Source organism: Schistocerca cancellata, chromosome 4 (assembly GCF_023864275.1).
Source record: "Schistocerca cancellata isolate TAMUIC-IGC-003103 chromosome 4, iqSchCanc2.1, whole genome shotgun sequence".
In the NCBI taxonomy this organism is placed as follows: domain Eukaryota; kingdom Metazoa; phylum Arthropoda; class Insecta; order Orthoptera; family Acrididae; genus Schistocerca; species Schistocerca cancellata.
The window spans coordinates 693,275,778-693,301,575 of record NC_064629.1 but is presented as its reverse complement, the minus strand read 5'-3'; the positions used below and the strand labels follow the sequence as shown (position 1 = coordinate 693,301,575).

Sequence of the window (25,798 nt, the reverse complement as noted above, 5' to 3'; positions counted from 1 at the left end):
ATCAACAGGACAGACTGCTATTCACCACAGGGTGGAGGTGTAGAACAGCAGATAGTCACATTTAAAAGTAAACTACTGGATATCTTTTTTAGCTATTGGACCAAATCATTCATCATGTAAAGTCAGTCTCAGTCAGTCAGTCAGTCAGTCTCTCTCTCTCTCTCTCTCTCTCTCTCTCTCTCCCCCCCCCCCCTCCCTCCCTCCCCCATTTTCAGGCACTGTTGTCGCACTGGGTTGAACAGCAATCTCGGCTGGGGTTGGTAGTGGGAGTGCAGAACATGCATGGGGTAAGGAGGAGGAGGAATAGCTGAATGCGTCATGCAACAAGTTGTTCTTGACTTCAATGGCTTATCCCTTTTGTGAGCCGTGGGAAACATGTTTCCCACTAAATGAACTCGCTCCTAGCCCATGGGATTCACAGTTCCCACCTCTTACGGTACTGCCACCTAGTGCACAGTATAGGGTACTACTTCCAATCGGAAGTTCCCGCCGTTTTTGCTGTATCTTCGCGCAGAGGCATTGTATGGCTGAGTGTTGTTCTGTAGAGGAGCCTTTCAGCGCTGTTCGCGAGGGATTTTGTTGATTTTTTTCTTCAAAGCTATAGTATAATGTAAATACTTTTGATTTTTGCTATGGTGTCTTATTATTTGGTGTTCCCTGTTTGTTGTAAAATGTGTTTTACTTACATTACTTGTGGACTTTACTTGTAGTATTTGATTTTGTTGGTGGTAAGTATCCTTCCCACCACCTCTTTGGTAGCCCATTGTTTTATGCCTCTAGAACGAATATTTCTATATTTTGCCACATTTATTTGACATTTTTGACTGAGTGGGTTTCAGAAATAATGCACAGATCATTATGTTACTAAGGAATGTCAAGTTTACCATATCAAACCAAGTGCTTGCTTCCGTTGAAGCAGTCATAGTATTTTTTTACACTCTCCAATTCTCTATTTCTTTGCATTGCTTTTCTTTCAGATGTCTCATTCCCTAGACCTCAGAAATCCTAAACATGTTGACGAAATTTGAAATATATTATTTTCATTACCTGATGAAAGTGATTCAGAAGCTGAAGGAGATGAAGATGCTGCAGATGAACTGAATGTTCTAGATAACACAGTCACCAGTGATTCAAGGCATGTTTCTGTGAAACAAGACATTTATGGTGATTAACATGACAGTGAATCATTTGTGTTTCCGACTGTTGCCAGTAGTGATACGTTGGACAGTGAAAGTGAAGAAGAATGGAATGGCAACTGTTCTTTCTTTGACAATGTGAAGAACAACTTTGAAACACGAATGGAAGGAAAACCAAAATTTCTCTGTAGTGCCAGTAACCAGGAGCTCACTTAGAAAAGTAAGTTCCTTGAAAACGATGTTTTCACTCTCATTGTAAATGAAAAACTTGTATGCAAAACAAAATCGTGGTAGTAGATGTCCATCAAAAACCTGGGTGGACACAACTACTCAAGAAATGAGAGCTTATATAGGATGTCTTATTCTAGTGGGAATTCACCAACTTCCTGCTCTCTCTAACTTCTGGAGTTCAGACCCTACACTAAAAGTAGAGACAATTGCTAATGTAATGACAAGTAAAAGATTTAAAAAGATTGTGGAGAATGTTCACTGTAATAACAACGAAACTGCAAAGCCAAGAAATCATCCAGAATATGATAAAATGCATAAATTACGGCCATTGGCAGAAAAGCTTTTGCAGAGTGAGCCCTAATCATTTATTTCAGTGGATGAATCGATGGTTCCTTTCAAAGTACGGTCATCTATGAAACAGTAGATGCCAATGAAATGAGGCTACAAAGTATGGTGCTTGTCAGATTCACTCACTGGATATATAATGAACTTTGATATTTACACAGGCAACTGTAAGGCAGATAGTGACTTGACACTGGGTGAAGGGGTTGTAGTAAATCTAACAAAGGAAATACATAATAAAAATAATGTAGTTGCATTTCACAGATTCTTCACCACCGTGAAATTGAAGCCAACACTTTTGAAGAAGGGTGTGTATGGATGTGGAACAGTGAATACCAACAGGAAAGATTTACCCAAATTTATGAAGGAAAAAGTAAAACTGGAATGAGGAGAATTCCAGTTTGAAACAAAAGGAGCCATTTCTGCAGTAAAATGGATGGATAACCGTCCAAGTCACTCTCCCGTCCTCAATTCATGACCCAAGAGAAACAGCCACAGTGAAGAAGGAAAAACAAGGATGGTATTAGTACAGAGATTTCTTGTCCTGAGGTTGTGGCAGAATACAACAAAATAATGGGTGGTGTCGATAAGTTTGATCAGTTACGAGAAAGGTATACTATTGGCAGATGTTCTGTAGAATGGTGGCACAAAATATTTGATTTCCTGGTGGACATTGCTACAGTGAACAGTTTTATCCTGTGGAAAATAAGTAAAAGAGAAAGTGGACAGCATGATCAGCTCACATACAGGATCCATCCACCCAAACAATTGAACGCTGGCTTCTCATCCCGAAAACGGCGTGGACAAAAACCTGTCTTTCTGGCAAAAAGGGGTAAAGTACCTGAAGATGTTCGTCATGTGGCTGTAGGGGAGCATCAACTCATTTTAGGAGAAACCTACAGGAGGTACCGTCACTGTAGTACCAAAGCTGCAGAAAAGCGCACTCATTGTGTTTGTACATATTGTCAAATACCACTTTGCATACAACCATGTTTCGGAAAATTTCATGGCAGGTAATTGTGAACAATCGTTGTAACAAAAGAAGTAAATTTATCAAATAAATACGACATATATTGAAAAAGTTGTTTTTATCATTTAACTCCAAGGAAGGGCAGTGGAAAGAATACTTCCCACCTTGTTGTGTGACCTCACTTTCACAGTTGGAGCAAATTTGATATTCTGTATGATAAATATATCTATCTGTTGACTACTATCTGCTCTCCATTCATTGAAAAAATTGCTCAATAATTTTGTCCATGAAAGGGTTATTCACAGCCCATGCAATCTGGATCTTTCTCAACAACACCAGCTTTTCTGAATTACACAAGTAACTCTCCACACAATTTATCCTTCACTCCTGTAACTCCCCTGGCCTTAACTTTTGCTACTCCATGTCCCTCACCTCCTCCATCTCCTTCCCTGATCCCACTATAGCCTCATACCAGCCTAGTACCCTGCTGCTCACATGCATACTCCTTTCCATTTCCCATCTCTCCACTCACCCATTTCCTCAGCACTACCCACACCATCAAAGATCACTAGTCATCTCAGGGAGGCCAGAGTGCCTGCAGATGACATTTTGCATGTGTGTGTGTGTGTGTGTGTGTGTGTGTGTGTGTGTGTGTGTGTGTGTGTGTGTGTGTGTGTGTGTGTTTCTTTGTCTGAAAGGTAAAACTAATATACGAAAATCTACTTTTAAATATGCCTGCCCATTGCCTCCTCTATGTGGTGGGCACCAACCTATCAATCAATTCATATAATTCAATCACAGATGTTTGTTTTTGTGAAAAGTGTTCCTTACTTTTTTTATTTTACCAAATACATCAGTATGCCCTTTTAAGCTCTTGGTTTGGCACATAAAAACGTCACACGTTTAATAAGTGTTCTATGATTAATTTGTTCCATAAAATTATTTTCCTAAGCCTGTCATTGATCTCTGTATTAGCCCAGTCTTTGTACGATAAATTACTAAAGACATAAGAGAAAATCAGAGGTCAGTAATAAAAGAATTTAACAACAAAATATAGGACAAATATAGAACGCCATATCATCATGTAAGTTTACCACAAAAATGATGTCCACAGTTTGTCTCCACTGCTACAGTAAGTTGTTCCAAACAAATACAGCAGCTGTGCTCAGGAAGTGGACGATCTGAAATTAAGAAATAGTTACTTAGTCTTATTGTAAGATTATTAATTGTTACACTAATTTATTTATTTACTCTTTTACTTGGGAAAAAACTTTACTGTGGCTTGATTAAATATGCAAGGGCATGATGTAATGGATGAAGAAGAGAGCTGGGACAAATAAGGACATCCTGTCTTGAACAGGAATAAATAAATCTATAGGTATAATACATGCATTTAAGGGAATGGGTTAGGTACTAAAAATTTTAAGCTTAAAAGAATTGTGTGCAGTTGTTATGCACTTGACATGTTCCACATCATAACAGTTACCATGAGATTGATCAGTGGAACATTAACTAACAGGTTTCAAGGTCTTGGGATCCAGTACAACTATAAATGAATGTAACAGAGAGAAATTCTGCCATAATAAAATGCCACATTAGATACAAAGGTAGTACATCAATATGGCCAAGTGAGGCACCAGATCCTGGGAATATAGAGGCAACAAGTGCAAAGATACGACTGTGTGAATTATACTTTTTTTCCTGATAGTGTTTAATGTCTTAATAACGAGAAGATCACCATAGACAAAGCTCTAGCTCAGTTAAACCACAAGAGGACACTATAGACATTCACCAATATCTGACAAATGATATATCTGAATCAGAAGGTATAGGATATAATGTGAATCCAAGTTCTCCACTGTTACAGCATTGTCCACTTGCAAGTGAATGGTCAGAATTGTTGGGTGTAAGCCTGTTTCATTGTTATTCAACTTTGGGAAAACTCTATACACAAAATTTTAGTTGCTGACATGAAGAGGAAGGGACAAAAATAAATAAATAAAAATATGAAATAATACATTTTTCATATGGTTTCCACAGTTGATATTGCCTGGTGAACAGCACTGAAATCTTGTACTACTCAACACAACATGCTTTTGTCACCATTTCCATTGGTTTGCAAGACGACCTCTAAGCTGCCAATAAAGAGATCAATACATAGCTACATATTCATAGAGAAATGCAGTGTTCATTTGCAAGACTAGAGTCTCACAGTGGTAACATTGACTAAAATGTTCTCAGGTTTCCAGCTGCATCAAGTGGCTAAAATTGCAAAAACTTTCAACCAAGCACTCCCTGGTCATTATGAAGTGGAACAATTGCTGACGGGCTGCTGGTATGATTGTACACACTCTAGTTCACAGTTGTGACACCACTAGTGCTCATGGCATCACCATATACAGGCACACATGGGCTTCATGTTCTTGCGTTTGCTTCAACCTTGCAATCATTGGAGCCTAAGCTGTGCTGATCCGCAAGAAGTCATCTCTATTAACGTTGTTATCAGTGATTTTTATTTTGATGACTTCTTTAATTACACGATCCCAGAGGCTGTTAGTGCAAGTCAAGACAGAGGTTTCATCAAATTTGATCCGGTGACCATTTTCCAGAGCATGCTCAGCAACAGCGGATTTTTTGAAGCAGCATAGATGCGTGTCCTTCCTGCATCATTTGACAGAGTGCACTGTTTCTATGACATAAGATTGGTGACACTCACAAGGTATCTTGTAGACCCCATGTGTTCTGAGACCTGCTACATCTTTAATTGGTCTCAGTATTTGTCAGACACATGAAGGTCGATTTGATTTTGTATTTTCAGGACAACTGAGCTCCTTAAATGCTCTTTGCTGGAAGATGATGTGGTCATACATTTTCTCACAAAGGCATCTAGACTGCATGCTGTTTACATTCTACCAAAGATCCACAAGGATTGGATTACTGACATGTGAGCTGGTGAAGTACTTGGCCAACCTCCGCACACCACATGTGAGTCACTGTGATCATCATATTAAGAACTCAACTGACTTTATCATTAAAATTAGCCGAAAGCAAACTCCAAGGCGTAACAGTGAGTAGTGTCAGTGTCGTCGTAACAGCCGTCCGCTTCACGTCTGCTGTGCAGCGAGCTACCTTAATTTAAGTATTAACTGTATTTTTCTTAGTTGTCACTTCTTCTTCCGTGTGTTTTTGCTTTTAGGAAGCTTTAATTGTCGAGTGCTATTAATAGTTCCATAGACTTCGTGTTTGTTTTGAATACAGTCAGAGAGAGTCCCTTTAGTCAACCATAGTGCCAGTAGTGTTAGTGTTTGTTTTCAATACAGTCCAGAGACAGGTAGTGCTATTTTCATTGTTTTCTACAAGAAGTGGCTAGCAACCACAGTTTACCGTATTTACTCGAATCTAAGCCGCACTTTTTTTCCGGTTTTTGTAATCCAAAAAACTGCCTGCGGCTTAGAATCGAGTGCAAAGCAAGCGGAAGTTCTGAAAATGTTGATAGGTGCCGCCACAACTAACTTCTGCCGTCGAATATATGTATTATGTAACGCTACACAGGCATCCTTTGTAGGCACAAAGATAAATACTGGCGCCAAAACCTCTGCGTCAGTAAATAAAATTAAAAAAAAAATTGGAAGACGAGAATTTTTCTCCGCCCGCGTTTCGACCACTGCATTTTCATACATTATCCAAAGAAGTAAATACAAATTCCGTATTGTTCATCTACGAATTTCAATGTACTACCAAAATCCGACTGGTAATACTGGGATTTTTGTCAATATGGCCAACTCTACGTTCTGAATTTTTTCCTACCTGTGAGAAGAGATGGTTGCTAATAGGAACCTGATGAAATGTGAATCACATGCAGTATTCTCTTCACCATAAGAATAATACGAATATAAACATTTTGCCATGTATTCTTTCATGTTTGCTTCTATCTCATTTAAATCCTGTCTGCCAAATAAACTACGAAACTAGAGTGAGACAACAGCAAACGCGGAAGAATATACGTATCGTGTCATGTTTATATTCGTATTACTCTTATGTCTAATAGTGATACAGTCAGAAATGAAGCACGGCAACTCACTAGATTTTTAAATCTAAGATGACTAATTTCTGTGCAGAATTTGATGTACTAAAGAAGCGGCCGCAAAGATTTTCAAACGGAGAAAAATTTTCGCCAAACTCTCGTTCAGAACATGTTCTATCATACGCAGTCTATTATTTGGTTCTTGTTGATCATTATCAAAGAAAGCAGCAGTGTAAGTAACAAAAAATAGCAGTCTCCTGCCATTGGTTCTTCGCTAATGAGACGATTCCTCTCTTTTTTAAATTGTAGGCAGTGGTAGCGCACACAAAAGCAAGCCATGCCGCGAGCAGTGACAGGCCGTAAACACGCACTATCAGAATGCGACAAACAATGCATGACACAGTATAGTAATGCATTTTCAGCTTCGAGTGACTGACGTAAACACCTATAACACAGAAAAAGGCACTTATCAGATCAAAGCAAAATAAGCAATCGATTCAAACCAGACGAAGCACGTGAAAAAGGAAGGGTATCCGTATAAATACGGACGGAGCGCCTGACGCATAGCAATGGCTACCTGGTAAAGCTTAACTGCTAAGCTTTCGACTCGAACCAAACTACTGTAGCTGTATCGTCATTCATTCGACCTAAATTGGGTCTCATATTACAATGGACCAACTTTGTTTCGATTTGGAGGTGCGGCCTAAAACTTTTCTCTCCCCTTGAATTTCGAGTCTCAAATTTCAGGTGCGGCTTAGATTTGGGAATTTTTTTTTTCCTTTATTTCGAGTCTCATTTTTCAGGTGCGGCTTAGATTCGAGTGCGGCTTAGATTCGAGTAAATACGGTAGTCAATAAACAGCCGCCTTTAGTGAATTAGCAGTCTAGTTAAAGGCTGACTAACTCTCTTCAGAAAATTGATTCCTTAGGATGGATAGGATGTGTGACTGCTGTGTACGGACGCAGGAGGAGCTGGCCACTGTTCGCGAACAGCTGAGCGTGTTGATGGCCGCTGTCAGCCGTCTTCAGGCTGCTGCCTCGGAGTGTAGCGGCAGTGGGGAGTCTGGTGCGTCGCAAGGTACACCCCAGGTGTTACATGCTTCACCCACTGTCCCTGCTGTTGAGACATCTTCGCGGGTACCGGGCACGGTTGGACCACCCTCTCCCTAAGGGGAGTGGCGGGTTCAGCGGCATTCGCGGCGCACGAGGCGGAGGGTCAATGTGGAGGCTGGCCGTGTGGCATCGCCCGCTCTGACTGTGAGTGGACATGTGGCTGCTCCTTCAGCAAGGTCCGAGCAGGCACACGGGGGAAGGGGTTTATTAGTTATTGGGAGCTCCAACGTTAGGCGGGTGTTGGAGCCCCTTAGGGAAATAGCGGGAAGGTCGGGGAAGAAGGCCAGTGTTCACTCTGTCTGCTTGCCGGGGGGTCTCATCCGAGATGCGGAGGAGGCCCTACCGACGGCGATAGAGACCACTGGGTGCACCCAACTGCAAATTGTTGCTCATGTTGGCACCAATGACTCATGCCGTCTGGGTTCAGTACAGTTCGTACAGGCGGTTGGCGGAATTGAAGGTGGAAAGCCTCGCTCGCAGGGTGGAATCAGAGCTAACTATTTGTAGTATTGTTCCCAGAACCGATCGCGGTCCTCTGGTTTGGAGCCGAGTGGAAGGCTTAAACCAGAGGCTCAGACGATTCTGCGGAGATCTGGGGTGCAAATTTCTCGACCTCCGCTATCGGGTGGAGAAATGTAGGGTCCCCCTGAATAGGTCAGGCGTGCACTACACGCCGGAAGCAGCTACAAGGGTAGCGGAGTACGTGTGGAGTGCACATGGGGGTTTTTTAGGTTAGAGAATCCCCTCCCTAGGCCCGACAAGACGCCTCCTGAGATGCGGCAAGGTAGGAGTAGGCAAAATGCAACAGGGAATAACAATATTAATGTGCTAATAGTAAACTGCAGGAGCGTCTATAGAAAGGTCCCAGAACTGCTCTCATTAATAAACGGTCACAACACCCATATAGTACTAGGGACAGAAAGTTGGCTGAAACCAGACGTAAACAGTAATGAAATCCTAAACTCAGATTGGAATGTATACCGCAGAGACAGACTGGACAGTGAAGGGGGAGGCATGTTTATAGCGATAAGAAGTGCAATAGTATAGAAGGAAATTGACAGAGATCCGAAATGTGAAATGATTTGGGTGAAGGTCACGGTTAAAGCAGGCTCAGACATGGTAATTGGATGTCTCTATAGGCCCCCTGGCTCAGCAGCTGTTGTGGCTAAGAACCTGAAGGATAATTTGGAAAATATTTCGAGTAGATTTCCCCACCATGTTATAGTTCTGGGGGGAGATTTTAATTTGCCGGATATAGACTGGGAGACTCAAACATTCATAACGGGTGGCAGGGACAAAGAATCCAGCGAAATTTTTTTAAGTGCTTTATCTGAAAACTACCTTGAGTAGTTAAACAGTGAAACTGACTCGTGGCGATAACATATTATACCTTCTGGTGACGAACAGACCCGAACCATTTGAAACAGTTAACGCAGAACAGGGAATCAGCAATCATAAAGCGGTTACGGCATCGATGATTTCAGCCGTAAATAGGAATATTAAAAAGGGTAGGAAGATTTTTCTGTTTAGAAAAAGTGACAAAAAGCAGATTTCAGAGTACCTGTTGGCTCAACACAAAAGTTTTGTCTCAAGTACAGATAGTGTTGAGGATCAGTGGACAAAGTTCAAAACCGTCGTACATTATGCATTAGATGAGTATGTGCCAAGCAAGATCGTAAGAGATGGAAAAGAACCACCGTGGTACAACAACAGAGTTAGAAAACTGCTGTGGAAGCAAAGGGAACTTCACAGCAAACATAAACATAGCCAAAGTCTTGCAGACAAACAAAAATTACGCGAAGCGAAATGTAGTGTGAGGAGGGCTATGCGAGAGGCATTCAATGAATTCAAAAGTAAAGTTCTATGTACTGACTTGGCAGAAAATCCTAAGAAATTTTGGTCTTATGTCAAAGCGGTAGGTGGATCAAAACAAAATGTCCAGACACTCTGTGACCAAAATGGTACTGAAACAGAGGATGACAGACTAAAGGCCGAAATACTAAATGCCTTTTTCCACCTTCTCTAGATTGTCACACAGATGACAAAATGGTAGATATCGAAATAGACGACAGAGGGATAGAGAAACAATTAAAATCGCTCAAAAGAGGAAAGGCCGCTGGACCTGATGAGATACCAGTTCGATTTTACACAGAGTACGCGAAGGAACTTGCCCCCCTTCTTGCAGCGGTGTACCGTAGGTCTCTAGAAGAGCGTAGTGTTCCAAAGGATTGGAAAAGGGCACAGGTCATCCCCGTTTTCAAGAAGGGACGTCGAACAGATGTGCAGAACTATAGACCTATATCTCTAACGTCGATCAGTTGTAGAATTTTGGAACACGTATTGTGTTCGAGTATAATGACTTTCCTGGAGACTAGAAATCTACTCTGTAGGAATCAGCATGGGTTTCGAAAAAGACGGTCATGTGAAACCCAGCTCGCGCTATTCGTCCATGAGACTCAGAGGGCCATAGACACGGGTTCACAGGTAGATGCCGTGTTTCTTGACTTCCGCAAGGCGTTCGATACAGTTCCCCACAGTCGTTTAATGAACAAAGTAAGAGCATATGGACTATCAGACCAACTGTGTGATTGGATTGAGGAGTTCCTAGATAACAGAACGCAGCATGTCATTCTCAATGGAGAGAAGTCTTCCGAAGTAAGAGTGATTTCAGGTGTGTCGCAAGGGAGTGTCATAGGACCGTTGCTATTCACAATATACATAAATGACCTGGTGGATGACATCGGAAGTTCACTGAGGCTTTTTGCAGATGATGCTGTAGTATATCGAGAGGTTGTAACAATGGAAAACTGTACTGAAATGCAGGAGGATCTGCAGTGAACTGATGCATGGTGCAGGGAATGGCAATTGAATCTCAATGTAGACAAGTGTAATGTGCTGCGATTACACAGAAAGATAGATCCTTTATCATTTAGCTACAAAATAGCAGGTCAGCAACTGGAAGCAGTTAATACCATAAATTATCTGGGAGTACGCATTAGGAGTGATTTAAAATGGAATGATCATATAATGTTGATCGTCGGTAAAGCAGATGCCAGACTGAGATTCATTGGAAGAATCCTTAGGAAATGCAATCCGAAAACAAAGGAAGTAGGTTACAGTACGCTTCTTCGCCCACTGCTTGAATACTGCTCAGCAGTGTGGGATCCGTACCAGATAGGGTTGATAGAAGAGAGAGAGAAGATCCAACGGAGAGCAGCGCGCTTCGTTACAGGATCATTTAGTAATCGCGAAAGCGTTACGGAGATGATAGATAAACTCCAGTGGAAGACTCTGCAGGAGAGACGCTCAGTAGCTCGGTACGGGCTTTTGTCAAAGTTTCGAGAACATACCTTCACCGAAGAGTCAAGCAGTATATTGCTCCCTCCTACGTATATCTCGCGAAGAGACCATGAGGATAAAATCAGAGAGATTAGAGCCCACACAGAGGCATACCGACACTCCTTCTTTCCATGAACAATACAAGAGTGGAATAGAAGGGAGAACCAATAGAGGTACTCAAGGTACCCTCTGCCACACACCATCAAGTGGCTTGCGGAGTATGGACGTAGATGTAGATGTAGAACAGAGAAGAGGGACGTGCCCCATATTGGTGGTCAAAGGAGTCAGCAAAGAAAGAGGCATAGGATGGGTGGCCAGACATGGCAGGCAAAAGGCAGGCATATCCACTGAGGAGAACATCATGCTGGTATGACAGTGGTAGTTAGGCAGCTTCTACACAGAGACACTCAACTGTGCTAGTGTGAAAGGTGCCAGTGGCCAAGCGGATTCCATGATGGTGGACTGTATTTAGACGGTACAAGATGGACGGGCATGGACACGCATAAATGAAACACCCATAGTTGAATTTTGAACAGACAAGGGATCGGTACAAACTGGGGAGCGTGGTCCGGTCTGCTTCCAGAGAAGTACTGTTAGGACACGTAGCACATCGAGGGACAGGGTCATCGGGTGGCCAAGTAAGACATGTGGGAGGACCTAGAAAATTTTCTATCAAGCATGAGCCCCAGGAATTTCGTAGTTTCAGCGAACATAAAAAAAACATGGCCACAGTCAGGTATTTCCGCAGAAAACCATTCATGACATGGGTTGACAAAGTGATGAGATGCTCGACTGCAGAACGACACACTCAAAATCCACAATGTGGAGTGGTTAGTACATTGCGAGACTCTATCCACCATACCAGCTGGTTATGAATCATACAGTCCATCATCTTGTAAACATAATTGGTAAGAGAAATAGGGCAGTAGCTAGAAAGATGATGATTATCCTTACCGGGCGTAGGTATGGGTATCACAGTGGCTTCATGCCAGCATCTGGGAAACGTGCCATCTGCCCCGATGCAATTGGATGTATGAAGGAGAAAGTGCTTGCCTGCAAGAGAAAGGTGCTGCAACATCTGAAAGTGAACATCATACGGTCCTGGGACAGAAGTTTGGGATGAAGGGAAAGCATTATCTACCTCCCTCACAGTAAATGTGGTATTGTAGTATTCATGGATCTGAGACGAGAAGGGTATCACCTGAGCCTCCTCCACTCATTCCAATGGAGGAAGGTAGGGTGATAGTGGGTGGAGCTTGAAATCTCTGTAAAAATAGCAGCCTAAGGTGTTGGAGGTAAGAATGAGGTCCACAATGATGTCATCTGCTATAGTAAGGCCAGAAATTGGGGAATGGACCTTGGTGCCAGAGAGCCATCAGAGGACGGCCCACATGATGGAAGAGGGAGTGGAACTGTTAAATGAACTAATAAATGAAATCCAGCTAGCTTCTTTTTTTTTTTTTTTTTTTGAATACAGTTTGCCATCATAGGATGACAGTTAGAAATGTGTAGAGCACATCTCCATCTGCAAACTGTGTTGCAGCACGCCTCAGTCCACCAAGAGACCAGGACAAAGCACGGTAAAGAGGAAGCGCGAGGAATGGAATGTTCTGCAGCAGCAAGGATAACATTTGTAAAGTATTCTACCTGGTCATCACAACTGGGGAAATGTTGTTTGTCGAAGTTGATAGAGAGGAGTAAAGCCTCCAGTCAGCCTTAGAAAGCTGCCGATTGGGTTTACATATAGGTGAGATAGGAGTCAGCAAAGGGATAGCCCATGGAAAATTGTTGCTCGAGTATGTGTAAGAGAGAACGGACCATTCAAGACAATGGGCAAGCTGGACAGTGCAGAACAAGAGGTCCAAATGGGAACAGGTGTGTGTGGACATGGGTGCTCCAGTGTTAGGGCAGATGAGGTTGCGTTGATTGAAAAGGTCAGCCAAGAGGGCACCCTTTCAGACAAGGTCTGGATGAGTCCCAAAGAAGATGAAGTGCATTAAAGTCACCAAACACCAAAAAGGGGTTGGGGAGTTGACCAATAAGCTGGAGCAAGTCTTCCCTCGTGAAACTGACTGATGGAAAGATGTAGATGCTATAGAGAGGAAAGATGAAGCGAGGAAGGAAAATGTGAACTGCAATAGCTTGCAGTCGGGTGTTCAGTGAAATAGTTTGACTTTGAGCATCATCCTGGATGAGTAGCATGACTCTCCCATGAGATGGAATGCAGTCCTCAGGGCAAAGGTCAAAGTGGACCAGAAAAAAATGCAAGAGGTCAAAGTGGTCACGAGGATGCAGTTTTGTTTACCAGAGGCAGGAAACAAGAGGACGCTGTGATTCCAAAAGCAGCCGCAATTCCTCCTTGTTGGATCTAAGACCATGAATGTTCCGCTGGGGGAGACTCATGATGGGGAAAGGGGAGGCGGGAAAAAAATGAAGGGTTGCCACCTTGGCGGCTGCCGAGTGAAAGTCTTAGAAGACTCACTGATACAGGACGCAGAGGCTGAAAGATCCTGTTCCAAGAGATCGACAGAAGCATCGACATCTCTATGGGTCGGCCTGTGGGTTCCAGAGCAGAAAAACGATTTGTGATGTGCATCGGCAAAACAGAGGTCAGTGGGATGAGTGTATCACACGACGACACCATCAAAGAGGATATCAGAGTTGGCAAAGGAGAAGGCCATTTGTCTTTGATTTCTTAGAGCCTTTGGGACTGGTACATGTTTGTTGGCTGGAGGGACATAAGTAGTCTTTGGGGAAATGTTCCTTTTGTTCTTTCCGGCCTGCCAATTGTGAAGAGTGGGATTTCGCCACTGGGGGCAAAGATTAGGTGGCTTGTTCCACAGCTGGAAGAGAAGGAGACAGGGATGCTATTATGACACTGAGTGGTTTTATAACTGCAGAACTGTATTTGAGATCACAAGTCTGCATGGCCATGTCCTTCATGGAGCAAGGTGTAGCAAGAGCGGTACTGTAAGTGCCAGATGATAAAACACAGGGCTTTCGACTCGCCAACAACTGCAAATAACAGGATATGGTACTTTTTCCTTCACCCGGATCTCCTGGATGGCCCGCTCATTGAGATACATGGGGCACTCACGGGATGAGGCGGTATGGTCTCCATTACAATTGATCAGTTGGGAGCAGGCGGCAGGCAATTGCCCCCGTGAGCACCCCTACCACAAGTAACACATTTGGCAGTGGTTTTACAGGACAGTCAAATGTGGTTGTAATGTTGACACTGGTGGCAATGCATTGGGTTTGGAATGTACAGTCAGACAGCGATTATTTCATAGCCTGTTTCGATCGTTGATGGAAGCACTACTCAATCAAATGTGAGAAAAAGAGTGCACGTAGGAACTAAGGTAGCATCAACCGCTTTAATTACCCAATGGACTGCGGTGATGCTCTGATAAAAGAGGTAAGATTGGATTTCTCCCTCAGTCAGACCATCAAGCAGTCCAGTTTAAATAACACCACACAATGAGCCTTGACACAAACAGGATAGCCATCAAGCAAAGACGTTGTAACCAGTTGTTGGACTTTAAAATCACTATTGGCCTCCAAAACCATAGTCTCACTACGTAAATGAGACCAAGATTTCACAGTGCCAACAATTGCATCAACACCTTTCTGAATAATAAATGGATTACCAGTAGTAAAGGACTGACCTTCGATATGTGATACCACTAGGAACCAAGGTGAGGCTGGGAGAGTCTTTGAATCTTTAGCCTCATTCCATTTACATTTAGTAGACACTGACTGAGATGAAGATGAGTGGCTCATTGCAAAAAAATCCCCCAGGACTGCCAGCATCTTCGATGGTATGCTGCTTCCAACAACTGGGGGACCCCCTTGGAGCGGGGCTCATTCGCCTTAGGTGATTGTTAGATTGTTAACACCTCAGGTCATACCTTCCGAACTTCTGTCAGAGGGAACAATCGGCAATTTGGGAAGGTCGTGGCTCGGGCAATCACCCATCCCTGAGCCTGGCCTGTACCAGGGGGTACATGTGAAGCCTACGTATCAGCCCGGCACTGGAAATTATGCATTACCCAGCCACCTGTTATGTATCAATAGCATGGACCATCCTTCAGGAGTGCACAGGGAGGAAGAACAAACAGAGTAAACTCAAATGCTAAAACAAAGGATGGTATGACATGGAGAATGATGAATGAAAGAAAAAACAGATGAGGTGCTGTTCTGATGTCAGGCTATGAAAACCTAGAACAAATTCCCAAAAATATCCCAGGCATGTTTCCCAAGGAAGGGGACAAAGGATAGCAGAAGGATAGACATGCAGTACAGAAAGAGAAGAGGCTCTGCAAAGGCCGTGTGGTAGCCAAGTAAAACCTCACGAAAGAGTGGTGAGCCCCTGGTGGGATCAATGTTTGTGAGAGACAGACTCATTTGAGGAGATACTCCATCAACCGATACTTGTAGAATTGTGATACGTGAAGGCATATGTGATTAATATCACATGATGATCTCGATCATCCTGCACGAAAATCTTCTGACATTTTTTCTTCTTCAACAGGTGCAAGGATTAAATCGGACTGACTTTTATCCAGGAATAACTTTCTGTCAAAGCCTGTTAGGGCTGTATGTCATGTTTCTGCAGTTCTTAGTATGTACCTTATTCACTGATGAGACTGATTTTTGCATGACGCAAGCTTCAGTTGCCACGACAATCAAATCAGACCTTACAAAAAAACCTCATCAAGTGTGACAAGATAGACATCACCATACGTTCAGCCCCAACACATGGGGTGGAATCATTCACGATCATCTTTTGGCCCCTACTTCTTTCTATGTCATCTTACTGGACAAACATCTGGTTTCTAAGGTAGTTGCTTCATTTACTTGATGATGTACCTCTAGACATATCTAACAAATGTGTTTTATGCATGATGGTGCTTCATCTCACTTTACATGGATAGTTTGCCAGTATCTTGATAACCACTTTCCGAACAGGTAGACTGTTCCCCCTACTGCCAGATGTAAATCCAAGGAATTTTTTGTTTTTGGAACATTTAAAATATGTAGGGTATCCAACTCCCATATCAAATGTTGATGTTCTGAGCCAAGAGCTCAAATTGTGAAGAAAGTACAACACAGCAAAACCAGTACAGATATTGGCCCTAATTCAGAGAGATAGAGATAGAGATAGAGACAGAGACAGAGACAGAGATAGAGATAGAGAGAGAGAGAGAATATCATACACTTCTGGGCAACAGACTCCTATGTCTGAGCATGATGGCCACCAGTAAGACAATACTGTGCCACAGGTTGCTTATGCCTGAGAGTGCAGGGGCCAAAACAATGCAAGCAAAACAAAGTGTGTCAGTGTGACAACAATAATAAAACAAGCCACGTTATGGACTGCAACTGCTCCAGACGCCACCGCTGGAACTCCATACGCTAGTCTCGCCGACAGACAGCAGTGACATTCTACTAGGAGGTGCAGTTAGCACGGACTTTTTGCTTTACGTTACGCAATACGGAGAGGTTTATTATCGAAATTACGAGAGAGCACATTCCGGGAAGAGATGGGCAACATATTACTACCGCCCACATATATCTCGCGTAATGATCACAACGAAAAGATCCGAGAAATTAGAGCAAATACGGAGACTTACAAGCAGTCGTTCTTCCCACGCACAATTCGTGAATGGAACAGGGAAGGGGGGATCAGATAGTGGTACAATAAGTACCCTCCGCCACACACCGTAAGGTGGCTCGCGGAGTATAGATGTAGATGTCGTCACAAAATTTTGTGAGCAATTCATCCTCCTGCTGGTACTTAAGACATTGCCTGGCTCATTTCCAGCAGTTGCTACCAGCCAAACTGGGATCACCACCTTCTGGAGCAAAAGGAGGCACCATCAACCTTTGTACTGGCCGAACTTCGGTATCTCATCTCATTAATTTGTGTTTCGAGAAAGTTGTCTCACCATGTGGTAATTAAGACTTTTACTATCATATCATTTGTGATATCAGTTTTATGTATTGTGTAATGACTTTTGTGTTTACATTTCTGGTAACAGTTCTTGACAGGCAATTAAAATGCCAAAAAGTGAGAACTTAACTGATCAAACTTCGCTTAAAATCACACCCGTTCACTTCACTATCCCTGATGTTTACTGGCTGAATCACATTCCAACACACATAATGTAAAATTATTAGCAGACAAATTTTTATCTTAAAATCCTGATAGATACAAGGAATAAAAACTTCAATAAGATCTCAGGAAAATTTGGTTGAGTGGTCAGTTTTACAAAAAGATGGATGAGAAAATCATGCTGACTTCATACTATGCATCAACAGAAAGTATCTACCAATATTTTGACACACAAAAGATCCTTCACCAAATCTAATGACATTCACAAGGAATTATCCTGTCCATTCAGATACTGTAATTGACAGTAACATAGCCGAGCAGGTAAATTCCAACTGTTGCATGATACTACTTTATATGACAGAAAACAATTACACTCATCCAACCAACAAGCTTGTGAAGTCCTTCAATTTGTGCTATTAATGCAAATTTTCTGATTCATTTGGACAGCTTATAGATTGAAGTATTAGAAAGAATTTGAAACATTTGGCCACAATTTTCTCTCTCTCTCTCTCTCTCTCTCTCTCTCTCCCCCCCCCCCCCCACACACACACACACACACAAATATATTGACTACAGCAACAGTCACTGCTAGCAAAGGAACCATCATGGAAGACTGGACACAGTATTTGCTATGCATAATGCTTACTCTGCTTCTACAGCTGCTTAATGGCTTCCCTGAATTCTTAAATGTCCTGTTACCCAGCACTATTGTATCTCCTTGCCTAGCCTCTCTATTTGGAGAAAGGAATCCTGGATGATCTTTTACCTATTGGGTACATTTGAGCATAGCTTGCAGGACACTCAAGAAATTAAAGCAGACGAGGAATTTCACAGCGAGAAATGTCTTGTCTCTACTAGAGACCTCATGATTCCATGTGACATTGCATAGAAATACCACAAATCTATTTACTAGAAGGATCTTGAAAAGAGACACTGGAAAAATAACAGATCAGTAAAGTGGAACTCTGCTGCTGGGGCCCATTCGGTAATATTACCAAACCATCCGCAAACAGAATGCCGGAAGAATGACTCTGTGAATGCTGGAATTTATATAATCTTGTCTTTGCAGTTCCTATTGGAGAAACTCCCAGATTCTTCATATAACACTGGTTCTTCAAACTCTATACGTAGTTTTTTGCAGGACAGTTGACTGGTATCTACCAGTTCAGGTTTTTCAGCATTTCTGTAAGGCTGTCCTGTGGGTCAAACAAAACTGCAACCAACCACACTGCCCCTCTCTGAATACGTTCAATATTCCCTTGTAATGTGGCAGAAAGAAACAATAAATTAAGAATACTACCAACACCATGTCAAACTGCAAACTATGGTACCAAATGTTTGTCACTGTAAAGGTGCATTACAGGGAATTATCTGTTTTATATATGAATTTCAATGCACATAAGATCACACTGGAATATAAAAGGCCAATTTTCATTACATACTCAATATGTATTACTCATTAAACTTTGTAATCCAAATTGGAGTGTAAACAGATGCGGATATAACAACTTCTAAATTGTTTAGGCAGAAGGACAGTAATTTAATTTGAAGCACTCAACATTATAATATCGAGAATAAATTCAGAATATTAAAATCTGTCTAACTCAAAAATTACAAAATATTTACAATTCACTTGGCATGAGGGACAACCACAGCCATGATGATATATTTCAAATGATGAAAACTGCAACATCTGCATCAAAATGATTTATTAATGACGACTAATTTAATGAGATGATGGTCACATCTTCAGGTACCAAACTGTTAACCTCAAGAAAATACAAAAATCATACTTAGAACTACCTTAAATCAGGAACTGCCATATTAATATAGTGTTAATCAGCAACTGAGGTACACAGACAGTTTAACAAACAAATTGAGAAAGTCAGCAGTAATGCATGAGTCCACGTCTGGCCCTTATGCAGGCAGTTATTCGACTTGGTATTGACTGATAGCGTTGTTGGACCTCCTCCTGAGGGATATCATGCCAAACTCTGTATAATTGCCACTTTCAATCATCAAAATCCTCAGCTGGTTGGATAATGTTCCAAACATTCCCAATTGGTTTGGCAAGCACGAAGAAAAGCAGTACAAACTCTCATGATGTGCAGGTGGCCATTATCTTGGTGAAATGTAAACCCAGGAAGGCTTGCCATGAAGTGCAACAAAACGGGTTGTAGAATATCACTCATATACTGATGTGCAGTAAGGGTGCTGCAGATGACTACCAGAGGGGTCCCACTATGAAAAGAGATGGCCATACGGTGCAAGAACCAGGATTGATGGTTTGGGGTGCCACGTCTTTTCGTTAACAGGACTCCTTTGGTAGTCATCCACAGCTCCCTTACAGCACAATAGTATGTGGATTATATTCTACACTCTTGTTTTGTTGCCTTTCATGGCAAGCCACCCTGGGGTTACATTTCAGCACAATAATACCTGCCTGCACACAACATGAGTTTCTACTGCTTGTCTCTGTGCTTGTCAAACACTACCTTGGCCAGCATGGTCACCAGATCTCTCCCCAATTGAGAACAGGTGGAGCATTATGGGAAGATTTTGCTGATCCAATGTGCCAGTTGAACAGAACGTGGTACGATACTCCTCAGGAGGGCATCCAACTATTCTATCAATCAATGCCAAGCTTAATAACTGCTTGCATAAGAGCCAAATGTGAACCAGCATGTTACTGACTTGCTCAATTTGTGAAGCTCTTTATCTTGAATAAATCTTCCAATTTTTCTGAAACTGTAATCATTTAGTTGCCCTTACACACACATCACATCTGCCGATTTTCATCCCATTTGGATAACTTCTTTAATGGCGTGTCTTCCCCCCCCCCCCCCACCCCCCCTCCCCACCAGAGTGTATGTTGACCAACTTATAAGTGTGCTAAGGGAAACTATGGGTTTTCCTAGTAAAGTTGTGAAGAACTCACTCTTACATATGAATTCTTGTGCACCTACACTTGGAGCTAAGTTAGATACATAAACTAAATGTGCCCGCGAGACAAATCGTTAACACATGTAGTGGACTGGGATACAGTATTGAAAAAGTTTTGGCTAAATATCTGAATCAATATTACTTAAATCTTTATTACTTAATAACATCAAGCACAGGGATCATCATATCACAATACTGAATGCAATCAGCATTCCACTTGGAACCCACACTGTGTCTCTTGAGATTAAGAATATGTATACTACTGTCCCCCCAATGTTGAATTATTTAACTTGGATTGCACTGAACCAACACAAACGGCAGACCAAGTGATTAAGTAGTTCTTGATGATAATTATTTTAGATTTGTTGACCCATGTTACCGACAGCAACTGAAGCTTACTGTTTAGATTAGATTTACTTTCATTCCAATTGATCCGTAATGAGGAGGTCCTCCAGGATGTAGAACATGACAGAAAAACAATAATACATGACAAATATTTACAACTCAAACAAATAAGCTAATGTACTATTCCACAGGTCCCAAATGGAATGATCATTTTTTTAATGAACACTATATGAAAGAATCATTTTACAAACACTAATGCACTGAATTTAAAATAAAAAATTCTTTTTTTATTTACAAGGTAATAAACATGTAATAGAACTACTATAATACTTATTTACAATGAACACATTACTGCACTGAAATGATACAGAAGTTAGATTGTACTTACACACACACACACACACACACACACACACACACACACACACACACACCAGTTGGTTCTACTGAGAAATTCATCAATGGAGTAGGAGTTGGCCACCAATAAATCCTTTAGGCTTCTCAAACTGAATTTCATTGGTGGTTAAGCTTTTTATGGCTGCTGGCAAGCTATTGAAAATGTGTGTTCCTGAATAATGCACACCTTTCTGTACAAGAGTAAGTGACTTTAAATCCTTGTGAAGATTATTCTTATTTCTAGTATTGATTCCATGAATTGAGCTGCTGGTTTGAAAAAATGATACATTTTTAATGACAAATTTCATTAAGGAATAAATATATTGGGAAGCAGTAGTTAGTATCCCTAGTTCCCTAAACAGGCTTCTGCAGGATGAGTTCACACAACATATAACTCTTACAGCTTTTTTTTTTTTGCCCGTAAAATTTTAGCTTGGCTTGATGAATTACCCCAAAAAATAATCCCATATGATATTATGGAATGAAAGTAAGCATAGTAAGCCAGATTTTTCGTTTTTATATCCCCTATGTCTGACACAACTCGCACTGCAAATAGAGATTCGTTAAGACGATTCAGCAGTTCTGTGGTGTGCTCCTCCCAGTTGAATTTATTATCAAGCTGTAATCCCAAGAATTTAACACTGTCTACTTCTTCTATCTGCTTGTCATCATATGTTAGGCATATACTCGTGAGACACCCCTTACGAGTTCTGAACTGCATGTAGTGTGTTTTTCAAAGGTTAGTTACAAGGAATTGGCTAGGAACCAGTGATTAATGTCCACAAATATTTTATTAGCAGATCTTTCTAAAACTACACTTGATTTGCTATTTATTGCAATGTTTGTATCATCGGCAAACAAAACGAACTTGGCATCTGGTAATGTTACTGATGAAAGGTCATTGATATACACATGAAAAACTAAGGGCCCTAAAATGGAACCTTGTGGGACCCCACATGTAATTAGTTCCCAGTTGGATGATGCCTGATAGCTTAATACATGTCTCTTTCCTAATAACACCCTTTGTTTCCTGCCAGAGATGTAAGATTTGAAACATAAAATCACTTCTAGCATATTGTCTGGCTAATATTTTTATGACTAATTTTGAACATCAGATTAAGACTCTGCTTCCTCATTTCGCCGATAAAATAATAATCTGGAATCACTACATGGCTGACGTGTTATTGCTCTACCAGGGTACTAATGAAGGCTGTGTATCTTCCGTAGATTCTCTAAATATGCAAGATTCTTGTAGGCAGTTCACGATAATAGCCAAAGGAAAAATTTCTTGCCTTGATTTGCTTGTTATGTTCGAAGAGGTATAAACTAGGTAATTGGTACTCCACATTAACACCATCCCCACACTTGTAAGATGGCTGGACTCAGGTCATTACTCAACAGACTGCACATTGTACCACTTAGCCCTTAAGCCTTCAACAGGAAATTAAAAGTAATTCAACATATTGCCTATGCCAATATTTACAATGCAGGGTTTATTACCAAAGTTAATAGAGGAGTAATTAGAAAAAGAATGAGTAGGTCTGGCAGGGGGACACTGATCAACTCAGATCAACTGGGAGCTACATCATAGGAGATACTATCAGATCCCATATCTCAGTGCAATATCTGAAGGAGCTGGCAAAGTACTGCATGCAAAGAACGTTATACAGCTTTTTTTGTTATACCTAAGGATCTTGGGTGCCTCCATTAAAAACAGAGATTTTTGGATCCAATTCCTTTAATGCTATGGGTGTTTGTAGTATTTGTCATAACTACTTCCCAGAAAAATATGTTGGTCAGACAGGGAGAAGTTCTAACGTTCGATTTAAAGGTCACTTTGATAAGATGAACTCAAAAACAGTGCTCAGTGCACACCTATGTACTGAGGGACACTCCATTATTAATGTTTCCAAAACTAAAAATTTTATACAAAGAAACTAAAGGCCTTTTATTTAACATTTTAGAAGAGGTAGAAATAATGAGCTCTGTTAAAACTATGCATAAGTGCACCCTCCATGGGCAGGTAGAACTATATCACTATTCCCTTCAGCAACTTTGACACACACAAGTGACGAGAGTGGGGCATACACACACATACGAAGTCTGTTCAAAAAATTCCAAAACATTCTTAATTTTGCAACAATGGTGTGTTGGAGTGAAATGCAGCTGGCATCCCTCCACATGCCTGTGTTTAATGTGTATCCGCTATATTGAGGAGCGCACCGTGTCACACAGTTTGTGAATTTCGAGATGGCAGAGTTAGAGGAGCAATGTGTGTGCAATTAAATCTTGCAAGAAACTTGAGTAAACCTTTACAGAGACACACCAAGTGATACAGGAGGCCTACAGTGATGACTGCTTAAGCCATATTCAGAGATACAAATGGTTTAAAAAATGGCCTTGTTCAGGATAACCTTCGACGTCTGCCAACAATGTTCATGTCAGGAACATCAACGAAATTGAGTATGCCAGTCTAAGACTATCTTCCCAAGGCAGGAGGAGGTAACATTTCAGTTGGATCATGTCATGAAATCCTGACACCGCATCTTGGAACGCATTTTAATATATGTGACATGTAAAACCGCATAGTCGTCTTTCATTTGTTTATTTCTTTCAAATAGTCTTTGTATGTTACTGGCAGTACAGTTAGCCTTCTGCCGCCGAGCAGTGTGTCAGCAGTGCACTAGTATCAGCATTACTGCATTTACTAGGCAGTTTTGTATTTTACTAACTGTTTAAATTTTTGTGTCAAATTGTTTGTGCTCTCTGTAGATTAGTTCTGACGTTCTTTGCACAACAGTATTTAGCATGGCTAGGGACTGCAACTGCTGTGTTCGGATGCGGGCTGAGTTGGCATCCCTTCGCTCCCAGCTTCAGGCAGTGCTGGCTTCGGTCACACAGCTTGAGGCTGTTGCCAATGGGCATCACTGTGGGGGTCCGGACGGGGGTTTGTTGGGGACGGACAGCTCGTCCCACGCATCCCCCAATCGGAATACAGCTGTGGCCCTCCTGGGATACCGCCCACATTGAAGCTGACCCCTCACCCATGGTAGAGTGGGAGGTCGTGTCGAGGTGTGGCAGGGGGCAAAAGACATTCTGGAGGGCTGAACGGAAGGCCTCTCCAGTTTGTCTGATGAACCGGTTTCAGGCTCTGTCTCCAGCTGATACTGATCTTCAGCCGGACATGGCTGCTTGTCCTGTTCCAGAGGTTGCCCCTCAGTCTGCAAGATCCGGGCGGTCGCAGAGGGTGTGCTTACGGATAGTTGGGAGCTCCAACTTCAGGCGCAAGGGAGGGGAAGAAAACCAATGTGCACTCCGTATGCATACCGGGGGGGGAGTCATTCCAGATGTGGAAAGGGTCCTTCCGGATGCCATGAAGAGTACAGGGTGCACCCATCTGCAGGTGGTCGCTCATGTTGGCACCAATGATGTATGTCGCTATGGATCAGAGGAAATCCTCTCTGGCTTCCGGTGGCTATCTGATTTGGTGAAGACTGCCAGTCTCGCTCGCGGGATGAAAGCAGAGTTCACCATCTGCAGCATCGTCGACAGGACTGACTGTGGATCTTTGGTACAGAGCCGAGTGGAGGGTCTGAATCAGAGGCTGAGACGGTTCTGCGAGCATGTGGGCTGCAGATTCCTTGACTTGCGACATAGGGTGGTGGGGTTTCAGGTTCCACTGGATAGGTCTGGAGTCCACTATACGCAGCAGGCGGCTACACGGGTAGCACGGGTTGTGTGGCGTGGACTGGGCAGTTTTTTAAGTTATATGGCCTCGGGCAAGTACAGAAAGGGCAACAGCCTCAAAGGGTGTGGGGCAAAGTCAGGACATGCGGGGACCAGGCAGCAATCAGTGTTGTAATTGTAAACTGTCGAAACTGCGTTGGTAAAGTACCGGAACTTCAAGTGCTGATAGAAAGCACCGAAGCTGAAATCATAGTATGTACAGAAAGCTGGTTGAAGCAAGAGATAAATTCTGCCGAAATTTTGACAAAGGCACAGACGGTGTTTAGAAAGGATAGAGTGCATGCAACCAGTGGAGGTGTGTGTGTCACTGTTAGTAGTAGTTTATCCTGTAGTGAAATAGAAGTGGATAATTCCTGTGAATTATTATGTTTGGAGGTTATACTCAACAACCTAGCTAGGTTAATAATTGGCTCCTTTTACCAACCTCCCGACTCAGCAGCATTAGTGGCAGAACAACTGAGAGAAAAATCTAGAATACATTTCACATAAATTTCCTCTGCATGTTATAGTCTTAGGTGGAGATTTCAATTTACCAGATATAGACTGGGACACTCAGATGTTTAGGATGGGTGGTAGGGATAGAGCATCGAGTGACATTATACTGAGTGCACTATCCGAAAATTACCTCGAGCCATTAAACAGAGAACCGACTCGTGGAGATAACATCTTGGACCTACTGATAACAAACAGACACGAACTTTTCGACTCCTTAAGCGCAGAACAGCGAAGCAGTGATCATAAGGACACTGCAGCATCCCTGAATATGGAAGTAAATAGGAATATGAAAAAAGGGAGGAAGGTTTATCTGTTTAGGAAGAGTAATAGTAGGCAGATTTCAGACTACCTAACAGATCAAAATGAAAATTTCTGTTCCGACACTGACAATGTTGAGCGTTTATGGAAAAAGTTCGAGGCAATCGTAAAATGCATTTTCGACCGGTACGTGCAGAGTAAAACTGTGAGGGATGGGAAAAACCCACCGTGGTTCAACAACAAAGTTAGGAAACTATTGCGAAAGCAAAGAGAGCTTCACTGCAAATTTAAACCCAGCCATAAACTCTCAGACAAACAGAAGCTAAACGATGTCAAAGTTAG

At 42.0% G+C, this 25,798-nt stretch overlaps 1 protein-coding gene across 1 annotated transcript in view; it reads right to left on the bottom strand.

The window, feature by feature from the left end:
- LOC126183587 (E3 ubiquitin-protein ligase RNF170-like) overlaps window positions 1-25,798 on the bottom strand; it is a 112,361-nt gene that overhangs the window by 63,104 nt on the left and 23,459 nt on the right. Inside the window, exon 3 of the mRNA XM_049925685.1 lies at window positions 3,774-3,860. Within this exon, the coding sequence (XP_049781642.1) occupies window positions 3,774-3,860 (87 nt within the window). The remainder of the gene's footprint in view (window positions 1-3,773; window positions 3,861-25,798) is intronic.